Below are 24208 nucleotides of genomic sequence, written 5' to 3' on the forward strand. Positions count from 1 at the left end.
CATGTGAGTCACATCAGTCTGCCAAAAACATCCACTAAACACGCGACTCGATGGATTTTCTTTATTTGCAATAAAAAATAAGTAAAAGAGATCCCTTTACAAATATACCAGGGAAATGCAGCACATTGTGAACACCGCCCCCCTACAGAGAGCTGGCGACTGCAGGGGGGTCAAACTTTTGGAAGGACAGAATTATACTCAGTGCATTTCCATGCATGCTAATAATGCGGTTACAACCACAGATGTCCAAAGCAGACATTTTCCAGTTAAAGTGACCTGGAGCTTATTTAGCTTGTAAATACTTAAAACTGATTTAAGAATCAATTTATGGCAGCACTTCTATCACCGCTCATCCTTCCAGACATTAAAAAGGTACACTGGAGAATATTCTTGTAAACAAACGTCAGGTTTTAATTCAGTTCCCCATTAAAACAAAATGAAGACATTTTGGAAGGCGGATGTAAAATCCACGATGGTACCTGTAATCTAATGAAAACATTAATTTGACTTTTAAGGTCATTATTGAAACATTTGACAAATTTCCTCCAACTGAGTTGAGAATTATTAAGATATAACACGTCCTGCCTCCAGTTTTACAGCATTGCACGAGCAAATCCAAGTTCAAGAATATTTAAAAAATATAATCCAGTTTGCATCTTTTGGGGAAAAAGGAACACTATTCAACACATTTCCCAGGCCTCAGGGTTACACACGGTGTGTTTTGGTGCGAGACAAATATTTGTTTCCAAGAAAACTCCACAGGGCAACTTCAAGCCTGGGAATTGCATTATAGCGTGCATGTAAATGTACCAAGAGAGAAAGAGATTGAAAGAGAGGTTGAAACGTTCCTTAAATAAAACATTTAAAAAGGCCTCCGAGTTACATTGATATACATATAAATCGCCCCAACTTAAAATGTCTTAATACACATACACTTAAGGGCATAGCAAAGAAACAAAAAATTCCTACAACTACATCTGTGTTCGAAGTCCCAGAGATATGCTACAATAGAACATAAAGGTTCCAGATCAACTGTATCTGGGAGGATGCATTTGTAATCTGCATTTTAACGAAATGCAACAACTTGTTGCGATTGCCTCCTATGTTGACTCGTCATCAGAACAAGTGGAGTATGTCGTTGCAGAGTTGCACTTCTCAAACACTGTAATTTGCTCTATTCCTTGTGTGCATGGGTATTATCACAATCCTATCTCCGAACACACTCTGGTGGCGCCTGTTACTTCCTATCAGACAATGTGAGGTACAAGCCTGCCGCCCTGCCAGGCAGCAGATATAAAGTTCCAGGTTTTTGCACTTGAATTTTGGCTCAGTCAGGAAGATTTCAAGTGAAGCAGCTGTAGCTGATGCACACGCAGGAACATGACCTCGTGTGCATCTCCCCCAAACGGACTGTGATCCCTACTAAACGAAGCCAGAACAGTACATTCACTTTTATGTGTTGTTGTCACGCAGAGTGATTTTGCTTCATATTGTGGTGAGCGACTTTGTGGTTTTGATGCCGTACCTGTACAAGCCGTCGTGGTTTAGGAAGCTGGTGGCCATACAGCTTCGTGACAGGCCAACTTCTGGTACAGCTCATGTGCAATACTGTTTATCTGTATTGTGTACTGTGTACTGCGTACTGCGTATCAATGAGAAATGACTTCCTCTTGAACCCAATCCTCTGGAAACTGATTCTGAACCGGTTTCTTTCCTGCTCACAGTGCTTGTGTGATAAGTTTTTGTTCCTTCATCACAGAGTCAGGCAAATCACCAAAGCAGTCACCCAGGTGGAAGTGACATGGCTCTGCCAGACTCTTTCTTGTTTTACGAAAAACTTAACAGAGAACAACAGCTGAGAGGTCAGTCGTAAAAAAAAAAGTAAAATAAATAAATCTGTCGTAGCTCAATTCAGCCAGTGAAGTCATTGGTGAAGAGACGGCTGAATGAACAGATCGACAGAAGAGAACTGAATAACTACAAACCAGCATCCTAATCCACCTGACACTCTCAACAGAACGGACGTGCGTGCTCATAAAGGCCGCATGAAACAGGAAATCAATGAGCTTCTGAGAGAATGAAGTGATGTAGAAGTAAACTGGTTAGAGGATGAGTAAACATAGAAACAAGTAAATGAATCAGCGGAGAATGCACCAAATAACCCCCCCGACTCAAAAAAAAAAAAAAAAAAGTTTAAAGAGTGAACAAACTGCTGAACTGCATAGAGGCCCGAGCATCTCTGGTTTGTCTCCAGAGAGGCGGGGCAATCACCGTGGCCGCTTGCGCGTGACGAAGATGAGGACCCTGCGTATGGCAATGAGCCGGTCCTTGAGGGAGGTCATGGCCAAGATGGTGAGCTGGGCTCGATTCTCCAATGGAAGGACAGCGAGCAGCCACCAGCACCAGGCTGGACCGCTGGGACTGGCCTGCAGCAGAGATGAGATAAAAACTGATCAAATCAAACACAGCCATCACATTTTCTCGCTATGCCTCCGACACAACTAAGCTGTCTCCGAGTTTTTAAGCTGCATGTGCTTTAGAAAGAGCGCGTCTCAGTTAGGGATATTTTTAGAACATCCTTTCATGCACTTCTAGCCCCATTTCTTCGAAACGCAGCTTTCTATGTGACCACACTTATTACCAACCACTGATTTCATATGGAATGGAAGGCAAATATTCTTCTCAGTACTTTCCGAAAACTTGCCATTTTTACATGTTAACAACAAGCTACTCGACTGACTGTACAGATGTTTCCTATCAAAGCACACAGCCATTCTGTTTATGCGAGTGTGTTACTGCTCAACTCGTTTCATCAATTTGCATCTTTTTACTGACTCTGTATGACAGTCACCGTGGTAAGCACTGAATTTGATGTTATGGCATATTTCAGCACTAAACATCAGTGAAACAATGCTACTGGGGAGTATTCAGACCTGAGGGTCAGGGTCTTTGCTGGGAAGGTGTCCGAAGTGGCTGAGTATCTGGCTTTTCATGTTGTCTTTCAGGGAGGTGAACCAGCCGTTGGCCTGGTCATACACAGAGTCATGTAGCTTCAGAAGCTCAACCAGCTCTTCTCCCTCCGCCTGATGGGAAAGAGATTTTTTTTACACTTTATTAAAACAAAAAAAGTGGTGTGGGGAAACATGACACACTCATGTACACGTGCAATCAGCCCACCTTCTTGTCCTCCAAGTACTCTATCTTGGCCGTATTGTAGCCGTCTCTTTGGCCGTGGCTGAGGACCTTGAACCGTGACACACCGATGGTGTCAACCACCGAACGGCCATCTGGAAAGAACTTCACATCACGCACCTGAAAAACAATTTATCTTGTCTTTAAACCAATACAATATCCGTTATTTGAGTGCATGCAATAAAAAGAGATTGGAAAGTATGCGTGACAGCTTGTACCACCAGACAAACACTCACCTGAAGCATGCAACCATAGTCAGCGAAGCCTTTGAGCTCATCGGCTATGCACATCCCAAACTGCTTGGTACCGGTCTCCATGGAGCGGCGGATCATGAGGCGGTAACGTGGCTCAAAAACGTGCAGTGGGCAGGGGATGGTAGGGAAGGCCATGGTACACACGAAGATGGGCACTTCCTGGTTCAAGCTACAACATAAGCGGTGAGGTTGTTGAGACTAAGCTGGCTTGTGTGAATCTGGACGTTTCAGATGACACCATTGATTAAATGGAAGTGTGTGGCTGTGTTTAAAACTGACTTGGACAACTCCTTCAACTCCTCTTCGTGAATTTTCTTTCTTTCTGCCAGTTCATCTCCAAGGTAACGCTGCAGCACTTCCTCCATCAGAAGGGTCTTGTTGTAGCCCCTGGTGGCCAGATACTGGAACAGACAAAAGTAAGTAAGTACGCTTTTCAAATTGCATGATAAGAACATGAGTTATTTGTAGCCCTACTTTTGTGATTAAAGAGATTCAGAATTAATGTATACAGTTTTTGACTTAAAATGGAAACAAAATTTGAACTTTTTAAATCACCCGTTACATCATGTGGGTATTGTTGATGAATAAATGAATAAAAAGTAATAATTTATATGAAGGAATAAATTTTTGTCAGTAATGAATAAATTGTCATTACTTTTTTTTTTTTTTTCTCCAAGCTGTTTTGAACCAAGATATTTGTGTATTTGTCTTTATAAGATCAGGGTGTGTACCTCAGACAGATTCTCCTTGCACAGGGGGCAGTTGGGGTTGTGGTCCAGGCAGCGCTCCAGACATTTGAGGCAGAAGGTGTGCCCGCAGGGAGTGGCCACCGGCTCGTAGAACAGCCTGCAGGAGAAATCACAGAAAAAGCACAACATGCTCTGACAGCTAGAGCGCCAATCCTCTAAGTCTGAAGTTCATACTTTTGGCCTTAACTTGTGTCAAAATGTAAATAAAGTTCCTTCACGCAGTGTGCGTGTTTGTGTTGGACTGTGTGCAGGCACCTCATGCAGAGCGAACACTCCATGTCTCCACTGTCCAACAGATCAGCAGGAAACATTCTCCCCCCGCACAGTGACACTGGCTGGAAACCACTCACTTCATCTGCACAAAAAGTCATCATAATATCTGGATACACGTTTCTCAGCGTGTGTTAAGGTTATTTATTATCTAGAAAGGGGAGCACAAATTTCTACAACAAACTGTGCTAACAATTAACAAGGGAGAACCCTCATCTAAATCAAAAGGATATGAAATTATTCCATGTACTGCATATTTGAGGCACCAAATACTTACTTTACTAAGTGAAAACAATGGAAATTACTTTTACGTATTGTCTCTTGTTCTTTAAACAAAGGGATTAATATAATCAACTCAATTACACTCTGATACTTTCAAATCATTCTAATTTGGCTTAGTCATCACATTTTTCATACTCAAGAGTGAAAACTGGTTCTTTTTAACAGAAACCCACCAGGTCTGTGTAATTTGGAGGGCGGACTGAAAGTTCCCGAGGGTCCATCACTGCTGTGTTTCCTCTTAAGACCACCAGGAGGTGCTGGCAAAGCGGCCAGACCTTCTGCGAGGCTCTTTGTGCTCCCTTCCCCTGCAGCAGAGTCCGATTTACCAGGCGTGACAGCAGACAGTCTGGAGGACGAGTTGTCCACTGGGATGCTTTTATTCAAACTGGACTCTGAGTCCTGGACACAGAGACAGACAGAGCGTTTAGAGGTTTCCAGTGCAGGACGATTAATATGGGGTGGTCCTCCTGACAGCCACACTTGGCTCTCGTGTACTTGTCGCTCAATTTAACTTCATTTGAATTTAATTACTTTGACTCTACTAAAATGACAAAACATTTTTTAAGAAAATGAAGGCACGGAGTTGGAGAAACCTAATGGAAAATGTGCATTAGAATGAAACTTGGCAGCATATTGATATTACAGGTTTAGCTTCTAAATGTTCCTGAAATCATTTGAGAAGAAAATGTTCTTTCTCAAAAGATGTTTTGATCGGTTTCAATGGATGGAGTCCATTTGTCACCTTTGTAGAGGAGTCTGGCCTTTGTGTGAGCGGCCTCAGGGACCTGAGCAAGGCAGGCGGTTTGATGAGGCGGGTGGCATATCCTCCCTGCAGAGGATGCACTGGCAGGTCCTCGTTCTCAAACACAGAGGAGAACACCTCACTGAGTACCTGCACCGAGAAACAGAAGGAGGCACTCCATTTATGTTCATCTTCAACAAACATATCAGCCAAAGCACAAAGGCAAGATTAATATCTTTGAGTTATTGGAGGAAATACTGGTGTGAGCTCAATAGCAGCATGACAATGTCCAGATGTACGAGATTCATTTGAATCTAAGTGATTGAGAAAATGAATATCAGGTAAGTGACTGAGCCTCTCGTACCTTCTGAGCCTCCAGTTTTACTTTGCTCCAGTCAGGTTTCAGCGCCACACACAGGAAATACTCCTGCAAGGCCTCATCATTCCGACCTGCTGTACTCAGTGCTGTGGCTTTTAGATAATGAGCCTGAAAACCAAACAAAAAAAAAAACAACATGATTAATTATATACAGTATTGCATTATTCACGCAAACCTGTCATGAGTATTGCTAGTAGTAGAATTTTTAATCAACACGACTCTAATTTAGCAACACGTTTCGAAATCAGCAGTAAGTATTGATTCACTGTCCAACACAAGTTAAGACAATGCTAAAATAATCTAATAATCTAAAAATTACAATCTGCGTGTCATTAGTTTTACACCTGCTCTGGTGTGCAGATCCATTTCTAACCTGTCTTACCTTTTTCCAGAGAGGTTTCATTCTACAGAGACTGTTGGCATCCTGCACAGCTTGGTTGGAGTTCCTCATCTCCATGTGCAACTCAGCCCGTTGATACAGCAGCCGGCCTGAGGAGGGCACTGTGGACCACAGGAAATAGGCAGAGACACACACCATCAGGTTGGCGGTTTAGCCTCCAGGGGTTGGACCAGTTTTTCTAGGTCCCTTAAATGTAGGGCATCAATGTAACATGCAGCATGAAACTATTTCACGTGCTGTAATGCTATGTGACGTGTCATAAGTCATTAGTCTGGTCAGTGGACTTTTACCTAAATTTAGTTACACAATAATAACAACACAATACAGTAATACAACAGTCATTCCACCTCACAGATTTCTGTATGTTACATTAAAAATCATACCCTTAACTATTTGTTTTTGAAATAATGTTATGAAGTACCAAACTTGGTCTTTTGAACTCCAGCCTGATGATTATTCTTATAAAGGGCTTTAACTTCATGAAACTAGTTTGGGGAAAAACAAAAATAACATGGCACTGTTCATTTGAAAAGATACACTGTCAATAAACAAATAATATTTAAAAGAACAAAAACAAACACCGACCCAACACTTCACAAAATAATAAAAAAATCGTAACACCACACACATCCATGGAGTGAAAAGGGCCAGAGGTCTGAGCATGACTAAATATTTATTTAGCCGCAGCATGAATAACTGATAAAAGGTTGAGTGCGGTTATCACTTCAATCAATGAAAACCACAAATGAGAAAATTTAATAATATAAAAGCAGTTGTTTTTTTTTTAATGATACTGTTTCACACGTCTGTGTTTTCATTTCTGAGCAGAAAGGACTGGAGTGAAACTGAAATGAAAGATGCAGCTGAATGGAGAATCTAAGCCTGTTACACTTGACTACTGATATTGTCATCATTTCTGACAGGGAGGAAAGATGGTTTGAAAGACATCTATGACAAAAAAGAAATAATTCCTCAACAGAGGAGGAAGCGTCAGGCATCACCCCCTTGCCTTTGCTTTCCCATGGCTATACTGTGCAAAATATAGTGCCGCCTATTCCTCAGTCCTGATGCTCTGATATTTAAACTGTTTCATTTTGTAAAACACAACACTAATTTTTTAAATCATAGTGCAGTTCATACAACCTGTGGCATAAGATTATCCACTACGTGTGAAAACAAAAAACAAACGCACAGAATGGAGCTCCATTTCTGCTGACACGAGCCCATTACAGTCATCCTGCATCACAGATACCAGAGGGCCTCCTGCTGCCTTTGTTGGGAAAACACCAACTGACAGTATCAAAACTGTGAAGGCACTCTGCCCTCCTGTCACCAAGAGTCCTTCACAAGACAGAAGGCATGAATCAATATTGATCTGGGGAGAAAAATATCTGAAAAGGTGCCATCTGAATGCTCTGAACGACAAGAGAGAGACATGAGTACAATCCGTCGTCATCTGCAGACGAAGAATTTGTTAAACCATGATGAAAGTGAGATAATCTGTGAGACACAGGCCTAGTTTCACCCATTTAGCTATTTGAGAAACACATGAAATTAATTTTGAATGTGACTCTAATGTGAGGGTCAGAAATGGGAAGGGGTCAGAAAAACTTTTTCTGGGGGTTAAAATGGCATCTTGAGACTCGCCCTGGCAAAATAAATTAATGAAACACATGGTGCTCAAAGAACATCACATTCTGTATTTGAGATCAGAGAAAAGGCTGCTGAAGTGGAAACAACCTGGAACAGTGACTCAAAGTGTTATAATAAGTTGCTGTAATATAGTAGATGGACTGCAGTGTAGCCCTGTCATCTTTTCCTGAATGTTATCCAATGCAGCTTATGAAACATCACAAGTAAAGGGAGGAGTGAGGCCAGCTCCGTCCTTCGTAACTGAGGAATGTATTCATGCACATGGTGACTAGGCAAATAAATGAATTATTTTCTATATCTAATTAAGTCCAAGTATGACAGAAGAAAGAGGGAGTTGTGAATAAGCCCAGGCAGTAAATGCTGTTTACAATCAGTGAGTATAAAAATCACATTAAGGCAGAAGCTCAGATGTGTGTTACTTAGGTAATGAAGGACGGTGCGTCATATAACGCCTGACCTCCTGCAGTCTACATAATCAGGAGACACGCCACCTATCGGTGACACCGGGAATCTGATCTTTGGAAAGTAGGTCACCTGCACAGATCACTACAGATCTCAATGCAATTTGTCACAATTAGGACACAAGGACTCACAATTAAACAGCTTTTCTTTGCATACGTGAAGAATGTGCTTTCTTACCCAGCTCCACTGCTGCATTATATCTCTCCAGGGCATCCGAGAGGTTCTGGTTTTTCCACAGAACCTCTCCCTCGACCCAGAGTCTCCTGGCTTTGCTCTCAGTTGCAAACAGTTTATCCAGCAGGCCGCTGAGAACCACGTTTAATCTCCGGCAGTGTGACAGTCCGTCTTTTTTGTTCAGCTTTTGTTTGCAGTGTGTGCAGTCTTTGACAGTTTCGTCCTCCAAGCAGTGTTTGCAGAAAGTGTGTCCACACTCCACTGTTGTGGGTTCGTGGAGCAGACACTTGCAAAGGCGACAGGAGAACAAATCCAGGGTTTCATCCTCCTCACACTCCCCGTTACTGTCGAGCCCATCTTCCCCGCTGCTGCCGGTGGAGGTCCCGGGGATCCCCAGCTCTTTCTCCCGGAGAGTCCGGGCGATGGTCTCCACCAGGAGGGGAAGCTCCTCCGGGCGCAGTTTAGAAATGCTGGCGGCCAAACAGTACGAGTCAAGCGCCTCAGATATCCGTCCTGCCCGGGCCAGAGAGTCAGCCTTCCTCAGACACAAGCCCCTGTCCGGCTGCTGGAGGTCTGCCAGCTGGGAGCTGTAGATCTCCACGGCCAGGCCGAAGTCCCCAGCCCGGTTAGCCTCCTCTGCCACCTCCAGCATCTCAGGGCAGATCCCCGCCACCCCGGGGTTGGACAGCGGGTGGACGAACAGGTCGGCCGGGTGAGACCTCACTCCCGACTCCATTTCTTCTTCTCCTCCTCCTCCCCACAAAAAAAGGGGAAAAAATCTGACACTTAAGACGAAAACAGGGGGGGTTTCACTGACAGTCTGGCAGAAGCAGACCCGACTCCCCACACTGCTGCTCAGAAATCATTACCCCCCCCCAAAAAGAAAACCCCGAAGTCAGGACCTGCTGTCGGACCAGACTTCAGGAGGCGTCCGACTCAGTGGAGGTGGATTAGGACCAGATCCGACAAAAACAGGACGTCTGTAAAACATTTCTGCTGTATGTCAACCCCCCCTCCGCCCGGTAAAACACCCACCTAAGGCCCCCTCCGGCAGCAAAGTTAACAGAGACCCGAGGAGGTCGGCGTTATGAACCGGCCGATCCGCCCGGTTACCGAACCTCCGCTACCTCCCTCATAACAAGGAGGCGGTCCGAGTCCGTCTTTGGTCAACAAACAAAACTTTCACAAGTCGTCGTTAAACGGGGTTTTGAATCAAACCAGTCAATGGCATTGTTTTTTTTTTTTTTTAACGTTTTCTCCATAAACCAACGAGAGGCAGAAACCTTCCGAGCTCAGCGTTAGCAAGTAAGAAGATTATTTTTCCGTCTGGTCTGTCACGCTAACTCGTCTTTAAAATAAAAAGACAGAGTAAACTCAATAAAGTCCGAGTTTTTTTTTTTTTTTTTTTAGTTTTTTGGAGGGGGGCGTCTAAATAAGTTGTTGATAAAGCAGAGGTCAATTAGTGTGATTGTCAGCTAGAAGCTGGATGAAAAAGCGAAGTGAGCCGCAGCCGTTGTTTTTATATAAGAGACCCCTGGAGCTAGCTTAGCGCTACCGCCGGTTAAATCCGCAAACAGACCTCCTTTTCTTTATTTATTTTCGGCCTGATGTGGCGCCCCCCCCCCCTAAAAAAAAAAACAACAAAAAAAACAAAACAACCTCTACACGTCTCGAAGCTTCGAGGATGTCACGTCCTCCTCCTGGGGGAAGTCTTGGGTGAAGCTCCGGGGAAAACAAAGCTGAGGCTCCGTCCGTGCTCCATCTTGGGCGCTAGCCAGCCAGCCAGCTAGCTTCGGCGGCTAAAGGTTGTAGCCTCTCTTCGGATTTCACGCGATCCGCTGAGGCGAGCACGGGCCGGTCACGTGACGCACGAGGCACGCTCCCATTGGTCCCGCTATGTGGCTCACTTATATAACGCAATGATATTGTATAACCTTTTTAGGCGGCGGACTTACACAAAAAAAAACAACCACGACTTTGTTGTTTGTTTTTTTTTATTTTTTATTATCAACTTTATGGCGTTAAACGTCAGAGAAGATCACTCACAAAAAGTTGTGTCTTCTGTTGTGTTTTTAGCTGAAATGTCACTGAGGTGACCGGGAAACTCTTAACGGGAACTGCCGACTGTGGGGATTGATTCATTGTTTATGTAATGCTTTATATAAGCAGTTGTGTCAGATATGGTTTCAGAGTTAAAATAGTTCACAGCACATGAAGGTTCATAATAACTCAAACGGACAGAAAAAGGAATCTGTCGCCACAATGTGTCAGATGATGTGGTGCCATTTGAACACTGAAGCTCTGACCCAGTTCAGAGACTACATGTATGGGCTGATCCTGCTGCAGGCACACAATAATCCCATAGAAGATACTTTCACATTCATACAACACACTGCAAACATCATTTACAATTTAGTTTTTTTTTTTTCATTGCTGTAAGGAACTTACAGCCAGTTTGGAATAAACAAGCCAAGTACCAAGTTGTCAAACAGCTGTCGCCATGCATCAATATCTTTTGTTGTTGTTGCTGTTATTTCATATCAAAGCCAGAGGAGAATTATCCATTTATTTAAATACAGAATAGAACAAGCAGTCACAATATGGTCCGATTGAACTGATCAGACTTTTGAACCTATCTTAATTTAAAACCATGAGCAGCAAAAACCAAACATTTTCCTTTACTAAACGGGACAAAAGACAAAAACTTCAAATCAAATAAAGGTGAGTCTGTTTGTGAATTTGTGCAATAAAATCCTAAAGCAGTTTCTTCTTGAGGATTTCACAACTGTTATGTAAATCGACTGATTTCATAATACTGCACGAATCAAGAGAAAGGCTGAACGCATAAGAAATTTGTATCAGAACAAAATGTCAACAGTATTTCCCACAAAAACAACTTAACAATTTACTTAACTGGGAATATGTTTTATAAGGAAGGCATAAACTGCTTTGAGTCATTTCCCTGAAATATAATAAAATCACTGATGTCCTCCCTCCCCGACATGCCCTGTAGGATGTTGTAGGTGTTGTCATAAAAAGGAGAGATGACTCTCTTGATAAGATATCATGGAGGGACACGTTGTGGACTAACACAGGCACAGACATGCAGATAAATGTGCCATCCGTGGAGACACCTGCACTAATATGCAAATCCACAACGAACTGAACAACAATAAGTGGAGGTGACAGTGAACATCATGACATGGTCCATTTTTAATGCTAACACACAAGACTTCGGTCTCTACCATAGTTCATTGCTTTATAAAACAGGCTTGAGTGACCCAGATGTTCAACATTTATTCTTGATGCTTTTGTAATTTCTTGACACAGATCTCCAATTTGAAACATAAATGTCTGAACACTTCATGTCAAAGCCTGTTAGTTAAGTGTGTCAGCACACGAGGTGACATAATGAATACTTTTCCTTCCACTACAGAGCAGAGCTAAAGATGCATGTGTTCATACATTTTAAATTTAGACATCAGCTTTTTTGGGATAATTTAAATGGACATGTCAGACGTCACGCCAACTTGACGCCTCCACACTCCCAAGTATAGGAGAAGGATCCAACCATTTTGTTGCCTTCATCTAGAATTTAACATTTCTATTTAACAGGTGAACTGAACCTTTAGCTCAAACACCACACAAAAAGTGTTATTGTTTATTGAATATTTCTGAACCTTTCCTGCAGCATCATCTACTTCTTTGTTGCATTACTTGCTGTGACTGACCTGCTAAAATATTCATACAAAACTCAGCTATTATTGTGTATTCCAGTTGTTGTTGTTGCGATAAATATTGCAAAATTCAAATGCATTTCATATTCACTTTTTGCTTTTTCCATATAAACTCAGTTCAAAGTAAACTTTTCTATGGAATGCCTGCAGAGATATTTATCATGTGGGGTTATATCCACTAGATGGTGGCACTGGGTGATTGATTTATGCAGATGGTCTGATTTAAACACTGGCGCTGTAGGAAAACTGCTTTATTCCAAAACATACTACATCACAACTGTCCCACTTTGTCAGTGCTGCCTCGTTCTTATGTAGATATTTATGTGATGAGTTTGTGCCTTTATATTCTAACAAGGCATGCGAGGAACACATTTATTGCCTACTTTCAAATTACAGTGGATATGAAAGTGTTTTGCTGACAGGACGAGCTCAGAAAAACCTCCTCAGTTGCAGATTAGATTTTATTTTTAGTGTAGATGGAGGATGTCAAGCCTAAACCAGATGCCGACACAGGAACTTGCCAACACCAGAAGCCATTGCAGCCATCACCTGATGTCTTAATCTGTGAGCTAATCCTCGATGCTCACCTGAGTTTTACTCTGCTGCACTGTAATCCTCAGGATTCCCCCAACAGTCGCTGCCAGCAGAGAGGCCTCTGCCGTGTGACTCACAGCCAATCAGCCAAGGAATCATTTCCATAGCCTACACCGTTTGGCTGGTGAGGAACATTTCACTGTCGGAAAACACACTTGATGACCAAGAGTATTACAAACGCAGCCATAACCATCAAGCTGTTCCCATTTCCTCACATTTAGAGCAGAATAAAGCATCTGCGGTGTGAGGCAGTGTTTACACAGTACAATCTTTGTTACTTGTGACTTGCTGTTTTGTTTTTAAAATAGGAGTCAAAGGTCAAATAAAATTTCCTCCAAATTCTGGCCTAAATTACTGGACCCAGATTAATATATTTCTGGGCCTGTGTTCTGGGTCTACTGAGAGATTGCAACAGAGTTTTGTTATTTGTGATGTTTTTTTGCTTTACCTGCTTGTTATGGGTTCCACATGGGCAAACAAAAAGGCTGCTTTCTGAAAGGAGAGACCCAGCCGGATAAATTTTGGTACATGCAACAATTAACTACCTGCCTTGCACAATGAAGTGGCCTACTTACATGTGCAATCACTCCGATTTGGAGAATAGGGCTTCTAAAAAGGGATGTATTTCTTTCTAAAAGGAGAAACTAACTACTGTTATAAAACATGTTGACATTAAAAGCGGTTGCAGAGGAGGACATTTTTAGTAAAGTATGTGTAAATAAAGATAAAGGCACTTTATTTCAGGGATTACATTTATTTTTACATCACCAGGAAAGAAGTTTTATGCTGATTCAAATGGAGATATCTCTGCCTAAAAGTCAGGAGAAAGAAAACAAAAAATAGTCTCAACAAACTAATTGGAGCTAAGTAAAACAGGAAACTGTACATTTAACAACAGCTACACTTTTATTTTGTCATTATAGAGCTAGAAATACTTCCACTAACAATCTGAAGTATGTGGCACATTATAAAACAAACATCTTAAAAAAAAAAAATAAAAAAAGTCCTTCAAAAGACCCTTGAACTGAATGTTTGTCTCTTTAAGTCAGCTGCTGCTGCTGCAGAGAACATGAAATTATGATTGACTGCTGCTTTATTGATTCGGTTCATTGCTTTGAAGAAAAAATTAGAAAGGAGGGTGTCTGGGGGACAAAATGTTATACGGGTTGGTAAGGTTGTCTTTATGTGATTAGTCGAGCAGCGACACGTGACAGCCTGCTCAGCTGTCCTGGCTGATGCTCAGATGTCCTGCAGTTATTCTACAGTCACTTCTAAGAATGGAGTGAGTCTAAGTGGTTTCCTTTAGATACCGCTTTCATTTCCTCATTCTGCTTCCCGCTAACACCCAATGTATACAGCCCATAAAAAAAAGAAGACAGATCCCCATCGGGCAGAAATTTCTTGCTGCACAAATTCCATAGAAGGGAATAAAGATTAGAGAGAATCACAGTCCTCATGATCTATAAACCATAACTTCAATTTAATGCGTATTTCCTCCGGAATTTAAGTGACACAAAACACCTCCACAGGTTCAAAAGTCTGATCAGTTCAATCGGACCATATTGTGACTGTTGTTCTATTCTGTATTTAAATAAATGGATAATTCTCCTCTGGCTTTGATATCACGTAGCAGGAACAACTGAGAGTCTCTGCCTGCTATCATTCATCTCTGCCAAGTGCACAGTGTCCCCCATCACCAGCACGTGGCTCAAAAACCATTCAGTAAAAACACATGGGAGCAAGATACTGGCCCTTTACAATAGTGCACGCACACACACACACACACCTATGCACACACACTTAGAGCACCACCTGTCCTCCTACTCCTCTGTGGATGGAGCTGGTGGGAGCACATAATAAAAGCACTGAGCTGCAACACGTGAACACGTCTCCTGCTGGCCCTCACACATGCAGCAGTGAGGAGGGGGGGGTGGAGGGGAGAGGTGGGGTGTGTGTGTGTGTGTGGGGGGGGGGGGGGTCTGTGGTTGCCATGGAGCCTGTTTTACCCCCTTCCCTTCTCTATATACACACACATACACATATCTCATCCACAGCTGGGCGATAAAGAAGCCACTTCCTCACTGAGCTATGTGTTCGACAGCATCTTTAGATAAACTCCAAAGTGACACTAAAATGGGTGTTGTGATTTGATTCGCATCAGAAACTGCAGCTAGAGATGATCACTGGCTTATTATTGCTTATCTATGCTGATGTGAGCGTCTTCATTTCTGATTATTTGAATAATGTTTCCTGTCTCCCTCTTATAGGACCAGCTTTTTCATTTAACTATCAAAATGCCAGACTGCATCACGTTTCAGCAGTGTCATCTAGCTCCTCCCCTTCACATCCATCTCACATGAGCACAATAACTATCAGAAGTCCGGCTCATTCATACTATTTCCAAAAATCTGTGTTGGAAGATGTGACAAACGTTTATACATTTTTATGACTGACTTTAGGCCTCTTGATTAATTTTAACATTTTGTATTATAATACAAAATGTATTGTCACACACAATACATTCCTTATCCTTATCCTTATCCAAATTTACACTGTATAGCTGTAAATTACCAAATAAATTAAGCAAGACTCATTAATTGTAACGTCGGATTGCTGCTATAATTTCAAATGTAGCTCAGGAAAAGTACTTTTTTACAAAACACTTAGAATACGTTACCAAAACAAAATGAAATCTGAACCAGTTTATGATTCAGATTGGAAATTTCTCTTTACTTGTGTGCTGAAACCTTTTTTTTAATCGAAGGTCTTTCACATTCTATGATATTATTTCTCTTTTTTCTATTATGATTGGAAGTTATTGTATCCTGTTATGAAAATCAACAGCTGATCAGACTTGTTGCTTCACGTGAGCAGTTCAGTAAACCACAAGATGGCAGTATGAAGCAAAACACACGGATGGCAGAATCAGGTTTTATCAGGTTCCTCCTCCAGGTTTCCTGTTCTGATATCACACTACAATGGAAAGATACGGTGTTTAACATTCAAATATGACATCATCGGATATTACTGATAATACATGTGTAAAATGTAAAAAGTCAAATCTTGATGTTGATGTAAATTGCCATCTTTGTAACGATGACATTGTTTTGGATTATTTACATCTAATTACAAATGTGTGTGTGTGTGTGTGTGTGTGTGTGTGTGTGTTTTTTTTAAGTACTCTTTTTTGTACCTTTGACCTTCTTGTAACATCTCTACTTTAATGATCAAAAATATGGAAAATAATCCAAAATTCCCTGCAGATACATTTAATCTTTTCATATTACACTGTTGCAATTAAGAATAGCCACCTGTAATTCTTTTTTTTTATTCATTTTCTCAGCTTGTGAGGCAAATTCAGATGTTTACAAATGTTACAAATGTACTCTCATTTAGATGTCATTGAACCTCCAGGTTTTATGACACCTTATGTTTATCTGTCATTGGTCAACAGGGACAGCAGACAAATCGATTCCTACCAGAATCACACTCACAGAACTGCAGGGCTCAATTCTCGGAAAATGTTGTTAGTAATCAGTCCATTAAGATTGACTTTGTTGTGCTCCGTCATGAGTCACGGCATGACGGTGTGCATTAACAATACCCAGTCAGCGAATGCAACACACCATGATGCTCCCTGTTGTGACTGTGTGGAGAGTAAAGGCAGCGTAAGCGGATCAGGCGTCACTGAGGTCAAGTCTGCTTCACGAGAGTGGCTCCCACTAAATAAAAGCATCAAACAAAAAAAAGGTTTTTAGCTTCAGACAGTCATTAATTCTTTGTGTGTTGAATTGGTTTCAACACTAAAATTAGTATTGTTAGCAGTGCATAAAGTATTTCTTGGGTAGGACAGCACCAAAGGTTTTCCACAAGAATCAGGACACAGTTCCGATTAATCCCAAAAACTTTAGTTAGCATTTAACTGTAACGAGATAAAGAAACTCTCCTCCTTCAGCAGAGAAATGTGAAAACAGCTTTCATCAACAGTAACACATTTTGAGATGATGGCGTTATCTTGGAAAGTGTGCACAACTTTAATTACATATGACACATGATTGATAGATAGATAGAGCCATTAGGTGAAGTTTTCTGACTGGCCTTCGAGCCGAGCCAGCCCAGGGTGGTGACACACAACCACCTATCAACACCAGCGGCAGTCAGGTGTCCGCGCTCACACGTTCAGCTCCTTCACTGCTGCTGGACAACTCTGACTCACCTGAAACGGAGCTGCGTTAGGTTAAATGTTAAGTGATGAAGGGGCGATGTGAACTTTATGACACGCTGAAGTCTCCCGGTTGAATTCAGAGCAATAACAGAGAAGACAAAGACATTTTTTGCTGTTCTGAAGAAAGCTTGCTGTTGTACCAAAAGTGCTCCCGAGGGAAGCTGGGACAGTTGTAAAGGGAGACAGGCTCCATAAACCCTAGAACCCATAATCCAGCTCAGCCGGGTCTTTTGTTAGTCCCTCCATGTCTGCCTGTTTTAGAACAGTTCAAAAATTCTGCTCCAGCTTTACAGTGCAAATGAATGATCCACCAGGGCTGCGTGGATGTGATGGTTCAGTCAGCAGACTTCATGAATGAACAGCTACAGGTCATCTGACCGAGTCTGTGAGTGAAGGATGGTCTATTTTGGGCGATGGAGACATTGAGGGAGGGATTTTTTGGAGGGATTTGTGTTGTTGTCTAACAACTCCATAAAGAGTTTGGTCTAAACCTGCTCTATATGTAACTCTGTTATGACGATTTAAATAAATTTGGTTTGATTTGATTTGAGAAGATCGTCATTGTCTAACTTAAACCAGGATGTTGTCTACAGTGGAACACAGACATGGTGACGTGGCTTCTATATAATTCACTGATTAAACCTACATTTCAACGGACTGATGTTGGGAAGGAAAAAGTGTGTGTGTCATTGTCGACGCCTTCTGTTCCAAAGGTTATTAAAATCAAATATTTCAGTGAAATGCTGGCTTTTGCAGCGGTATCTCTCCATAGAAGCTCCTCAGTGATGGATTCAGCACAAACAGTTCTGAGATTATTGTCACAAAGAGTTGGACGTTTTTTCACTGTTCTGTTTTACCTGCTGTGCTGTTTGGTTTTTGTTGTGTGTGTCAACGTTAAAAATGTTTACATTGTTGACTGAGGTGCTCCATCAGGCCTGGGCCATCATTGCATTTGTGTGTTGTTAACTTTTACAGCTCGGCTAAGTGGACTCCAAAGATTTTTTTTATCATTATTTTTTTATTAAACGTGCAAATCATGCAGCAAGTTGATGAAGATGTAATTCAAAGGGGAAAAATAACCATTCCATATATGGTGATTGTTGGATGTGTACTGCACACACAAAGGTAAAGCACTCACTGCAGATACACAGCAAACAAACTAATGGCACTTCTCCCTCATAATCATCATCTCGGAGTCTTCTTCTGCTTCTTATTTGGACACTGAAATGCATAAAAAGCATAAAAAGCTACAGCACATGGGTTAAAATGTTTTAAATCCCAATAACAACAAAAGTGGAATGAAGTGTAACAGAATCCAGAGGTAGTTTCCACAACATGCTAAAATACAAACAACCATAAAAATGAATCAAGTCCTATTTTATATTTTCTTTTTTAACGAATTACAGAATTTGTGTTAAACAAACAAGAACACAAACTGATTTAACTACACAAAAGAGGCCATGTATTTGTTAAAATGTACAAACTTACATGTTTGAATTTCTTTTCTAAATATTTATGTGTTAAAGAAGATGAGACGCCAGAAGAAAGCAGCTCTTCTTCGGAGCTGCTTGTTCACAGAAAAAGGATTCCTAATTTTCCTTTGTCTTTTTCTTTTTCTTTTTTTTTTTTTTTACTTTTCTGAGTGTTTATCAAGCGCTGGCGTTAATTAGCGTGTTCACATCACTTTGTTGTTGGGACACATCAATGCTCTTCCCCTTATTAACCCCATAACTCAGCATGGCTGTCTGCAGACCTTTTAAATGACCCGCTGTCTTAGGCCTCACATGGTCGATGAAACTCAAGTGCTGGTCCATGATTTGTGGGCAAATTATAGTATTTTCGCCGGAGAAAGGGCAGCTGCGGATTTTTTGCAGCTCCAGTTTCAATGCTCCTTCACATAGTATCAAATGTTTGTTTGTTTGGTTTATTTTATTTTACATCCGTGCCAACCTGAAGCCAAATATTTCTCATCCTTTTCCAAAGGTCTGTGACTTTTGGAAGTGAAATGTGTGTCAGAATTTGTGACCCAAAGCCATTTGCTGGTTGCGTCACATTGTTGCACAGTGAAACAGAGAGCACAACCTCAGGATGAACATTTTAGGGGGGACGGGTGCTTTTCATGCACGCAGAGTGACCAACGCAGCTCAGTCAGTGCGAGTCAGAGGAACACATCACCCTCCACTGTTGGGAGACAGAGGGAGGCATAAAAAATGGGGGGAGGGGGTGCAGCTTGATGACTCTCATCCTTTCCCCATGTGTCTATATAATATCATCTTAGCAGCAGATCTATCTGGCCACAAAAACTCAAGTCATCAGGGCGTCATTACGGCACTATGATATATTATATATATATATATTGATATATTAAAAAAATCAGATACTTAAACAGATGGTTTCACTTTTATCATGAGGTTTGTTTACAATAAGAAACCGGTGACATGTGTTCACTTCTGGATCCATAAAATGTCAAGTTGCAGTTATAAAACATAACTAATATAGAACTTAGTGACAAGATAGATAAAAGGAAAATTAGAAAAATTTTGCCAAAATTGAGAGCATTAATCAACATCAATATCATATTTGTCATAGCTCAAACTAAAATACCTTGTCGTAAGGAGACCTTTCAAGGTAGCCATTAGTCTAAAAGCCTGTAGCTGTGGTGGAAAGCTACATCAAAATTTACTCCCATTTCCTTCTTTCCATCTTTGTCCTCATGTGTGATGGAGGGCAGAAGAGTCAGGGCTTGAGCAGATACCTACACAATACAACAGATGGAGGAATTGGTAATAACATCATCACAGTTGTTGTTGTTGTTGGTTTTTACATTTAAAACTAAAATTCCATCAAAACTGACACACAAGCTCTTCATCTGTATTCTGTTTATCTCATTTTAATTTGCAACCCAAAGCGCATTATTGTCTTCATTTCGACACTCATATGCAATCAAGCAGAAACACTTCCACACTTTAGGAGGGTGCTGTAGCAGCTCAAACGGAGGCAGCAATCAGGGAGCATCTGACATCAAACCATCTGACAAACCACAAAACATTGGAAGTGATGAAGCAGCTGCTACGACAAACCAATCAGTGCAAAAGGCTGCAGTGAAAACCGCCAGACTGCAGGACGCTTTCCCATCATGCTCTATTGCTGGTGAGTGCATCCCACAGGTAGGAGCGGTGCATGCATGGCACATATGTTAACCTTTCATGTGACCACGGGGAGATAAAACGGTGGTGTTTGGGAAGCTGGTGGGCCGTTTTTGTTAAGGAAGCCATCATAGACATGCAACGTTTTGCCTTGAGAGAGCAACACTCACATCTGTATGGATGTTGGATGGGAAATATATATGTGTGTACATGAGACGTAACATGAGCAGAAAGCTACAGAATTCATTTTCTAAAGTCTCACCCTGACTACACGAGTTTGCCTTTGGTAACCTGCCACACCTCTTTAGCTCAGTATGTCCTGCTTATGCTGATCCAGTTTCTGATCCTGCAGCCCGGACGGGTGTTTCAGGTCCTGAACGCTGTGACTTCAGTCTGAGCTGTTCTGACTGCTGGTAGCTCACATCAGTGGTGAAATTATGCAGATAAGTCCACCGAACTGGAAGATGAATGCAAACAACGCACATTTTGAAACAAATCCTCCTCTGAAGCGTTTTAGTAAGCCTCATCGCTCTGACTACGCAGAAACGGACAAAAGCTAACATTGCTAACAGGAAGATGTCACTGTCACTGGTTCTGAGGATGTGGGTGAAGGGATGAAGGAAGCACACTGCATCTAGTTTGTTTTTGGTAGAATTTACTCCAACAGCATCAATGTTTTGCAAAATAAGATGACGGATAGATCAGTCTGTTGGTTTATGGAGAAATAACATCTCTTCCTACACATGGCTACGATATTAACAATATTAGGAGGCATGTTGTGTTATTCTCCCACGTGTGGACATTTTTCTCTTTGTGGGTGAATATGAAAAAGATGCAGAACAAAAATGTAACCTCAAAGAGGCAGTTCAGACCTGTGTGGGGCGTGTAGCCTGTCTGAGTCTTTATGACAGCATGAAATCTACGAGTGCCTTTGCAGGACTTAATGAAACACTTTGCACACACGCACGCACACACACACACACAGATGTGCGACAGTGGAAGTATGAGAGCTGAACCTGATAGCTGCATTGGACTCCAAATGACCACCGAGGGAGGCTCAGTGTTTTTGTGAACAGAATGTGTTCCACTAAACTGAACATTTGTGTTATTGTGAATTGTGTTAAACTCATTAGACAGCATTAATTAAGAAGTGGAATTAATCAAGAAAAATGTCATTAAATCAAACCTGATGGGGATGTTTCTCATTTAATGGCCTGGATGGTTTCAGACTTTATCTCAGCCAGTGCCAAATCACACCAAGCTGTTTTCTGCTGAAACTCTTGTGCATCCCTATTCGATTAAGATCCCAGATGATCCATTCAGCCTCAGGAAAACATCCTCATTCTCATTTCAAAAGAGTCTGCAGCTCACATTTAGCAGGTACAATTCTCACATCATGCTAAAATATCATAAACATGAAGTACATTTTTAAATTTGTAACCTGCTGAGGACGCCAAGAAGAGCCACGATCATGACACTTCTTTTAATTAACCAACCAATCATAACAATCTATCCAATAACGGTCGAGATACTTCAGACAGATTTGGCCAGTTGGACGGCTAAAGCTCAGCTGTTTGACAACGTTTACTCCTCCTCTAACAAACTGAATAAAAAAAGCTTTTGTCCACTGCAAAAAAAACAAAACAAAACACAACTTATACGGGACTAATCCTAACGCAAGGAAAAAGAACTTTTCTTCTTGCTTGATTTCTACAACAAATGTTGAATATACTAGAGGAAATGAAATAGAGATAAATGAAAGGATAATCAATCGACAGGGAACAGTAAATGTTTTGGTTTTCCAGTCACTTTGCCTCATCTTCCTCATCGAGCTTTGGATTTGTAGCAGCGGGGTTGTGTAAGTGGTGGTGGAATGGGAAAGTGAATGAGAAGCTCTTCAGCTGCTCCTCTGTGGCTCAATTATTCCTATTTCCTCTGTTTTTGTGCAGGCAAATCACACAAGATGGACTGTGATTACCAGATCCTCGAATACACTGCACACAGTGAAGAGTCAACAGTCTTCGAGTTTATTGTTTTTTGTTTATGACAGGAAAGCTGCTTCAATCAGGCTGCTGAATAGCTCTTATTAGGTTACAAATGTGGCAGATTTCAGTGTGCTGTTTGGTATTCACAGACATGCTAAATTAAATAAAGTCGGTGATGTAAACCAATTCAGGAAAAAAAAAAGGGGAAAATAATGTACATGTGCATTAAATGAGAATGGAAAGTTCAATTTTTCAAACTGTAGACCGGAAATGATGCATCCATTTGTATATAATTTATCAATCAGTGCCATCCATACATGCAGGAAAAGAACTGGATCAATAGCAGATTCTGCTTTCGTAAACAGATGTAATATTTAATCCTGCAGCAGTTATTTACTTATTTTCTGCACTTGGACAAAATGAAAAAGGCAACTCTTTTTACCTGACACAGCCAGAGGATGCTCAGAATAGGTAGCTTTTTTTTTTTTTTTTTTTTGGAATGGTTTTGAAAACCTGATGACTCAAAATCAACTCTCCTTTCTACTCAGTTTTGGTCTCAATCAATGTCTGAGAAAGCTTTCTAGCTCTTCAAAAAGTCTAAAGAGGGCTTTTAAACCATTAACATTTAAAAATACGAAGCAGCGCTATAGAGTTATTGATAATTCTGTGGAAGTGACTATTATGACATTTTACATTATTTCATTTATTTTTAATGCAAAATATTGAATTTACAAACACTCCTACAGCTGAAGTGCATTGCTCACCTTCTTCCTCATTGACAAAAAAAAAATAAAAATAAAAATCAGTGATTGATGATAAGGGAATCATTTGTCATTATAATCAGCTACAGATAAAGTAATATTTATTTTAATTTTTTTAATTTTTTTTTTACTGCGCAGTAAAATAAGCATCTTAAAAACGAACTATGTAATCTCTGAATTATTATTATTATATTTTTTTAAACAAAGCCTTTTGTTTTGATTATCATCTGAAATACACCACAACTGGAGGCAGCCTGGCTGTAAAACTCTGAGACAATGAGGAGTCACTTTAGGTTTTGCTGGAAAGGTCAGCTTTGGGTGTAAAATCGGGTGTCAGTGAAATGTCATTCCCTGCTGGTTTAATGTGACGACGAGACAATCTCCAGTCCACCTGATGCATCAGAGCAGTTAATCCCCGTAAACGACAGCAGAAAGTGTCCACATGAGAACACAACCTTACAACTGGTGGGTTCTGCACATGCACAAACTTTCTCTTTTATCACTGCGAGATGTGACAGAAGCTGCGGAGGAAATAATTTCGATCAGTAGAGACCAAAAGCTGGCCGAGAGAAATTGAAGGAACATCAGATTTATGGTGAGCAGAAGGAACAGTCTTCATTTAAACGTTTGACAGCTAACTTGTGATTGGCTGAAGGTCACCATGTCACGCTGTGATTGGACCAAAGCAAGGAAACGGGAAGGACAGACTTCCTTGTACGAATCTTCATCTGTCAAAGGAAAATGCTAAAAACACAGACAGGTGCGGTCGTGATGAGAATATCTGTGAGGTCCTGGTCCTGATGGGATCTGTGCAGGTGTTCCTCACACACTGAGTGAATAATTAACCAAATAGTTTTGTTGTGTTGTTGTTGTTGTCATCTTCAGTGATCATTACAAACATGAAGGTGTGCTGTGTCAGACGTGTGCTCTTCTTCAGGCTCATCATCCATTTCCCGCTGAGGGGGGATTCCTGTCACATTACTCATGATGGAGTAATGACGTCACAGCCCAGTCTTCCCAGTAAACCGAATCCCTCTGCTGGTGGAGGAGGAGGAGGGGGGGGGGGCAGATGGAGAGGGAGGGGGAGGCGGCCGGGCGGTGTGATTGGTCACCTCTGGATGTGAGCAGGATGTCAGTCAGCCCGCAAAGTTGCGCGCTTTTAAACTGCGGGCAGATTAGTCCGACCACACAGCTGCTGCCGGG

The 24208-nt window shown here is 41.4% G+C and overlaps 1 protein-coding gene across 1 annotated transcript; it reads right to left on the minus strand.

The window, feature by feature from the left end:
• Positions 1-47: 47 nt before the first annotated feature.
• On the minus strand, positions 48-9293 carry lonrf2 (LON peptidase N-terminal domain and ring finger 2). Its single transcript, XM_029530914.1, has 12 exons — positions 8561-9293; positions 6251-6369; positions 5854-5976; positions 5490-5639; positions 4921-5146; positions 4451-4550; positions 4178-4292; positions 3726-3847; positions 3429-3615; positions 3178-3312; positions 2934-3083; positions 48-2426 (listed from the first exon to the last, which is right to left on the minus strand). Exons 1-12 carry the CDS (start codon positions 9291-9293, stop codon positions 2268-2270), a joined length of 2319 nt encoding a protein of 772 aa, XP_029386774.1. The 3' UTR covers positions 48-2267.
• Between the last annotated feature and the right edge of the window lie 14915 nt (positions 9294-24208).

This window comes from Echeneis naucrates, chromosome 21 (assembly GCF_900963305.1).
Source record: "Echeneis naucrates chromosome 21, fEcheNa1.1, whole genome shotgun sequence".
Lineage (NCBI taxonomy): Eukaryota > Metazoa > Chordata > Actinopteri > Carangiformes > Echeneidae > Echeneis > Echeneis naucrates.